Source organism: Leucopleurus acutus (genome assembly GCF_964270905.1).
Source record: "Leucopleurus acutus genome assembly, chromosome: 16".
Taxonomy (NCBI): domain Eukaryota; kingdom Metazoa; phylum Chordata; class Mammalia; order Artiodactyla; family Delphinidae; genus Leucopleurus; species Leucopleurus acutus.
In genome coordinates, this window is record NC_139158.1 from 58168439 (window position 1) to 58175797 (window position 7359).

General features: G+C 56.0%; 1 protein-coding gene across 1 annotated transcript; it reads left to right on the forward strand.

Moving 5' to 3' along the window:
• Positions 1 to 5378: 5378 nt before the first annotated feature.
• On the forward strand, positions 5379 to 7359 carry AVP (arginine vasopressin; the record flags this gene model as incomplete). Its single annotated transcript, XM_082856671.1, has 3 exons — positions 5379 to 5498; positions 6834 to 7035; positions 7181 to 7359. 3 exons carry the CDS (start codon positions 5379 to 5381, stop codon positions 7357 to 7359), a joined length of 501 nt encoding a protein of 166 aa, XP_082712797.1.

The following is a 7359-nucleotide window of genomic DNA, read 5'->3' on the forward strand; positions in this document are numbered from 1 at the left end:
ACCCAGGGCTATGGAAGTCTCTGTTGTTGTCCGGGGTTCAACAGGCCTGTTCTTCCTGTGTTTTGTCCCGCCCCCCACCCCCCACCCCCACGCTTAGATCCTCTTCCTTCACACCTTTGCAGCACAAGTTCTTTATCCTGCCAGCTGCGCCCTCCCTGCCCCCTCTTCCCGGAGCTCCCCACTCAGCCTTCACTCTCCAAGCTACAGGCACCGAAGGTGTTCCGGAGAGGGGGACCTGCCCTATGCCGTTGCCCCGCTGCCCACGCCCCGCGTGGCCACCCTGCGCGCTTTTCTCCGCCGGGAGCGCGGGGCTGGGGCCGGGCCGGGCTGGGCCAGGGTGTCAGATGGCGCAGTGAGATTCCTCCTGGGAGCCCCAGCCGGTGGGCCGTGCGCCCCGGCAGCGCCGCCCGCTTTGTGCTCGACCCCGTCGGGTCCCCGAGGCCCACGAAGCTTCCTGACTGCGCTTCTGCTCCCCTCGGCCCGCGGCATTTCTGGCCAGTCCTCTGGCTGAAGCGTGAGAGAAGCGCATGTGGCCCTCCGCTGGCTCTTCCCAGACGACCAAAGGGGGCCACCTCGATCGCCCCCTCTCATGGGCGATCCCTGGTTGAGGAACTAAGATCCTGCAAGCCACAAAGACAACTACCCTGGTGTAGGCCTTGGAGCGGGAGCCCACAGTCCCCAGATGTGAATCCACCCACCTGGCTGCTGTACAGGCTTTTAATACAGAAAAAAGCCTGTCAAAAATATTTTTTCCTAGGTTATGTTGCTTTTTACTTAGGTTATTTTTGCAGGTAAGACTTTTTATGATGACCTCTCATTTCTGATTTCTTTTAAGCTTAATGTAACCCTCTTTAGAGATCTCATATTCACATTCAGCTCCCTCCCGTCTGATGAAGAAGGGAAAGCTTTTTTATTTTTTCCTTACTGCTAGTGCAGACCCACGGCAGTTTCATGCTAAGGCCCAGCATTTTTCTTATGTTTGTTGCCCCTGCTCAACGCGCCCTCTTCAATTCATTCAGTCAGCAGTTCTTGGGCTCTCACAACGTTTGCTCACTTTCGTTCCTCTGCATAGTTCACAGAGCATTTGTGTGACCACACTGCTGAAGGTCCTTGAGTCAGACTAATAGGAAGCAGATGAGATGAGACGCTAGCAGACCTGTTTGAGAATGAGGCCACCCCCTTCGGAGGGTAGCAGAGATGTCATTATAGTACAAGCACTGGGTTGACCCTGAGAAAAAAGGAATAAGAAACAGGAGTGGGGGGCAGTTGTTACCTGTTCTCAGAAAAGAGGGTCTAAGGATAAGGAAGTATTTAAAGAACATTCTGAGACTTGGAGTTTAATCTGGAGGCTTGCAACTCTTTGTTATGTAAAGATTTCTGAAAATTCTAACCCCTTATAGCACCTTCAGATCTGATTCCCTTAAGACCTCAGTGAGATAGGACATGGGGTCAGTACATCAAGCAACCTTGGGAACAGGTGTGACTCGCTCAAGGTCACACGGTAACTCCCTGGAGAGCTGAGGCTGGTACCCAGGGCTCCCCTCCCTCCCTTCCTCCTTTCCATAATTTATTGAAAACTCACTGTGTGGCAAGCACTGTACCAGGAGTGGGGTTACAGTACGGAACACAAAGGATGGAGTCCTTTCTGCCCTGAGGCTTTCATTCTAGAGGGGGTACAGTCATACATACAAAATAATAATAATAATAAACAAACAAATGAACTGCAAGTTGTAGTAGGTGCTATTAAACCCATCAACATAGACCCAACTTAAAAAATAACTGAGCTAAGTGTGAGGTATGCTCCACGTGGGTGCTCAGGGAAGGCTCCTCTTGGGAGATGACACTTTAAAGCAACAAGGTGAACCCCAGGGATAGGTGAGGGCAGGCAAGCCTTTTAGGACAAGGAGACAGCAGGCTCTGAAATTCCAAAGCAGGGATGGAAAGAAGCAGATAGTTTGATATAGATTTTAGAGGTAGGACTAACAAAGGGTGAAGCGAAGCAATGGATCAGGGTGAGTCCCAGGTTCTGGGAGGAGCAGCTGGCTGGATGGTGGTATGATTGCAGGGCTGGAGAACCCTGGGAGAGAACAAGGGAGCAGCTAAGAATCAGGAGTTGACCATGCTAAGTTGGAAAGGCCTATTGAATATCCAAGGGGAGTTGTCACTGGACACTTGGGGGAGAGGCCCAGGATGGAGGTATGAATTTGAGAATCATTAGTTTGTAGAAAGTATATAAAATTATGGGGTTAGAAGCAGTCACCTAAGAAGAGAAGAGAAGGGACACAGGACTGAGTCCTGGGATACTCCAACATTTAGAAGTCAAGGTCAAAGAGGTAGAGCCAGAAAAGGAGACTGAGAAAGAACATCCAGCATGGTGGATTTTTTTTTTTGGCAATTTATTTATTTATTTTTTGCAGTATGCGGGCCTCTCACTGTTGTGGCCTCTCCCACTGCGGAGCACAGTCTCCGGACGCACAGGCCCAGCAGCCACAGCTCACGTGCCCAGCCGCTACGCAGCATGTGGGATCCTCCTGGACCGGGGCACGAACCTGCGTCCCCTGCATCGGCAGGCGGACTCCCAACCACTGCACCACCAGGGGAGCCCCAGTGTGGTGGATTTTAAAAGTATATATTTAAAAAGGACAAGTGCAGAATTCTCTAGCTATCCAGTGGTTAGAACTCGGCAATTTCACTGCTGGGACCCAGGTTCAATCCCTGGTTGAGGAACTAAGATCCTGCAAGCCACAAGACATGGCAAAAAAAAAAAAAACAAGACAACTGCTCAACCATGTTGAATGCTACTAAGGGATAATGTAAAATGAGGACATGGACATGACCACCAAGTTTGGTAATACAGAGGTAGTTTATGACCTTGATAACAGGAGTTTCAGTGGACTGGTTTGGGCAGAAGCCTGAGTGGAGTGAGTTGAAGAGTAAATGTTGACTTCTGGATAAAAATGGCAGTTGGACAACAATGAAAAACAAAGGTGATCACTAACTCCAGGGAACACAAAAAGTTGTTCAGTGATGGAAAGCTCATCATAATATACCATATGGTTTAGCTTGGAGGTTTAGCTTGCAGTCTAATTTGTAATAGTGACCTAACCATTATGACATTATTATATCAAGAAAATGGTGTGGGAGGGCACTGTGAGGGGTGGTGGGGAAGGACTGGTAAAAGAGTTAATCCTCTCTTCCTAAGTGACACTGAATCAAGATCATGAGCTAAGTTGTAGAAGATGTAAGGGTGGCAAAGGTGTGAAAAAGTAGTTTTGGAAAGAGAACATATAAGGGAAGTGAAGAAGGGGTGGGGGTGTCCTCAGGGTCCATGTGACCTGTGAGGTGTTATAGTGGAAATGCAGCCAGTCAGCACAGTAACGGGACTTTTTCCAGCCAGTGTGGGCTCCAAGAAGGTGGTATTGGGAGAAGCAGGCCCTCTGGTATCTGTGTGGAGGTGGGATTTGGGATCTTCAAAGGGCCCTGGTATGGGAGGCAAGTCTTAGAATGGTGATTCAGGTAGACACGGCTAGTCAGGACACAGCTTGTACCAGAGCTTGAGCCCTTCATTTCCTGTAGCTCCTTCAGTTTTCAGTTGGTAACTCAGACCAAAAGTACAGAGAGGGCAAGGTGCTGGGCCAAGGCACAGCTGGCCTAAGCCAGGCCTCTGGCCGCCCCTCTCAGTCTGCCCCACAACGCAGAGTCTCAGGAGGGCAATGTCCAGACCAAGTTTATTTCTAGGCCATGAACAGAATGAAAAAGTTTATCCTGCATTAACTCAGGAAGCTACTCTCTCTGGAAGAACTCTCTTAAGGTCTTATTAAGAATAATGGCATTAATGATACTACAATACTATTAATTAACTTTACAATGGTGCAGGCACTTTTTCAAATCTCTCCTGCATTACATTATCTCAGTTCTCATGACAACCTGGTGATGTGGGTGCAAATATCTTCCCCACTTCACACTGGAGAGAAATGAGGCACAGAGAGGTCAAGTGATCTACCCGAGTCATGATGTTTTGAGGAACAGAGGCCAGATTTCAACAGGCTGCTGGGCTCCAGCATCCTCACAGCCCCCCACCTCTGGGACCTGGGACCCTGCACTGCACTTGGTTGACAGGAAGCAGCTGGAGCTTCCTGGCAGCACTCTGGAGAGGAGGCTGAGAGTCTGGGGGTTGGGTGAGCTGGGGGCTGTGCAGCGCCTGAGAGGTTCAGGGTGGCTAGCTTGGATTCAAGGACCAGAGGGCCACTCAGGCGGCCGAGGGAGGGAGACTTCCATCCCTTAAACCTACCAGCCTGGGGTCATAAACCAAAAGCTGCTTCTCAGGCTGGGCCCATCTGGCTGTGGCTCTGGCCCTCCCTGAGCCTCAAAGCCCCCTGAGGCCCCAGGCCTGAGCTGGTACCTGCTCTGGTCCCCACATACTAGTGTCCTGGTCAGGGTAGGAATTGGAGCAAACTGGCTGTCAGTTTACCCCCCAACCTTTGAGCCTTACTGGGTCCGGATTTCCTCATTCCCCCATAGATGCTCCCCTCACCCCATGCTCCTGCCTGGAAGGAGAGTGATGGGGACATGCCAAGAAGCTATCCCCAAGGTCCCCAGTCCCTGAGTCTTTGGATCCTGGTGTGGGTGTGAGTGGGGGGGGGGTGGGAGCATCCCCAGCTCCCCCCGGGAACCTGCCTCACCCACCAAGTGGGAATGACCCCCTGACCCCATGTTGGTCTCTTGCCTCCATTACACGGGGCTGCAGGCAGCACTTTCTGTCCTAGTGCAGCCGGTACAAAGGCCTCTGTCTGCACCACCTCGAGTGTGTGCCGTTCTTGGTCACTTGTCCTCTCACAGGACTAATGCTCCTGATGGGGCCCTGCATACCGACTGTCCCCTGCTCATCACTCCTGGGCTGGGGCCTGACCTGCTCCTTACACAGCAGCCCCTCGGGTCACCCCGGCCCCCTCCTCTGGGGTCTGTGTTGGGGGACAGGGCCTGTTGACCCCCAGCCTCTTCTGGGCACCAGAAAGCTTGGAGACAGTCTCCAGGTGACCGCCCCCCCGACACGTCTGTCTCTCCCTGAGTCCAGAGAGTCACAATTACAGTCACAGCAGCTCCTGTCACACCGCAGCCACACCGCTGCCAATGACAGCCCAGAGGCTGGCACCCCTCCCCCATCATCCCCTGCACAGGCCCACGTGCGTCCCCAGATGCCTGAATCACTGCTGACGACTGGGACCTGGCGGCCATGGGCTCCTGGGGAGCCACTGGGGAGGGGGGTGGTGGCCACGTCACCTCAGAGGGAACACCTGCAGACATAAATAGGCAGCCAGCGAAGGCAGCACAGCACAGTCCACAGAGCAGCACTGCAGACTGTGCCCACCTGTGCCAGGATGCCCGACGCCACACTGCCTGCCTGCTTCCTCGGCCTGCTGGCCTTCACCTCCGCTTGCTACTTCCAGAACTGCCCAAGGGGCGGCAAGAGGGCCATGTCCGACCTGGAGCTGAGACAGGTATGACTGTGGCCCATCTCAGGGTTACTGGGCCGGGGCAGAGGCCCAGGGATGGCATCACAGTGCAGGGGCTAGGAAGGGAAGTCGTGGGAGAGGCAGGCTTTAGGGGAAGTGCCCAACAGAAGAAGGGAGGCTTGGCATGGGCAAACAGAGGGGACCAGGCTGTCGGGCGGGCTAGGACGGGCCGTAGGACTTCCTGAACATTGTCTCCATCCAGAGAAGGGATGCAGGAAAGAGAGGTTTCCCCAGTAACTGGACTCTGTGCTGGATCAGGGAGAACTGGATGGCAAGACCTCCTCTGTGCCCATGGCGGCCTCTCCTCCAGGACTAGCTGGAGCTTCGGAGGCTCTGTCTTCTCCAGCACTTGAGGCCTTCCCTGTTCAACTCCTGGCCTCTCCTAGCCATGGGCCCCAGCCCCCCACCCCCCAGAAGCTGGCCATTGCCCTGAGCTTGCCTGAGTGGGAGGTGCCACCCAAGTATCCTGTAAGGAAGTTCTGCTGGGTACCTAGCCCAATTCTTTCATGCTGCATGTCCAGTGATTCCCTCTTATTCCACCTTCAGCAGAGCTAAAGGAAATCCAATAACCATGCTCAATTCTGTCAAGGCCACAGGTGGCCAGTTTTGAGCTGCTGAACAAACTAGGGTGGGTAGGTGGACAGCCCCCACAAACAACCCCTCCCTCTGCTTGGCAGCTTTGGAAGCTGGAGTCACCTAGGTGCCTCATGCCCTCCTCTAGGGCTCATGTCCCTGCCACCCACAGGGTCAGTCCATAGGTGAGTGAGCAGAGGTCAGGGCCCAAGTGAGGCCCACTGGCTTGAGGGGCAGGGTAAGGCCAGAGAGGGAACAGGACATGTGAAGAAGGGCCTGAGTGTATTCTGGAGCGGGGCAGGGGCCCTCCCTGCACGGGGTGGGGTGGGTGTGGAGAGGGGGTGCATGCTAGAGATGGAATTGGAGCAACGCGGGCAGAGGAGGAAGGTCTGCATTAAGGGGAGGGTAGTGGGCAGCTGAGAGAGGGGTGCACACCAGGAGGCCCCAAAGGTGAGAAGGAAGGTCTCTCCCATGCAGCCCATGAGGGACCCCTCCCTCAACGAAGGGGGAGGATGCTGAGGGCTGTCACTGAGAGCTGTTCCTTAGTCACCTGAAAACCAAGGCAGCCGAGTAGCTTTTGAGTCCCCTCCTTCGACCGCTTCTGGGGGCCAAAGAGCGCCAGGGAGACCCCCGAACCTCCGGCGCTCCTCTGCCCTGTCCCACCCGGCTCAGCCCCCCGCCCCGCAGGCTCTCCCTCCCGGGCCCGGGCCCCTCCCCGCCCCCGGCTCACCCCCGCCCTCCCGCCAGTGTCTCCCCTGCGGCCCCGGGGGCAAAGGCCGCTGCTTCGGGCCCAGCATCTGCTGCGGGGACGAGCTGGGTTGCCTCGTGGGCACGGCCGAGGCGCTGCGCTGCCAGGAGGAGAACTACCTGCCGTCGCCCTGCCAGTCGGGCCAGAAGCCGTGCGGGAGCGGGGGCCGCTGCGCCGCCGCCGGCATCTGCTGCAACGACGGTGAGCGGCCTGGGCGGCGGGGGGCGGGGGGGTGGCGCTGGGTCCTGGCCGGGGCGGGGGCCGGGCCAACCTGGGTCTGGTGGGGGCGGGGCCTGGGCAGCTTGCTGCGCCCCCGCGCCGCGCGCTCAGCCCATGCTGCCCGCAGAGAGCTGCGTGACGGAGCCCGAGTGCCGGGAGGGCGCCAGCTTCCCTCGACGCGCCCGGGCGAGCGACCTGAGCAACGCGACCCTGCTGGACGGGCCGAGCGGGGCCTTGCTGCTGCGGCTGGTGCAGCTGGCGGGGGCGCCGGAGCCCGCTGAGCCCGCCCAGCCCGGCGTCTACTGA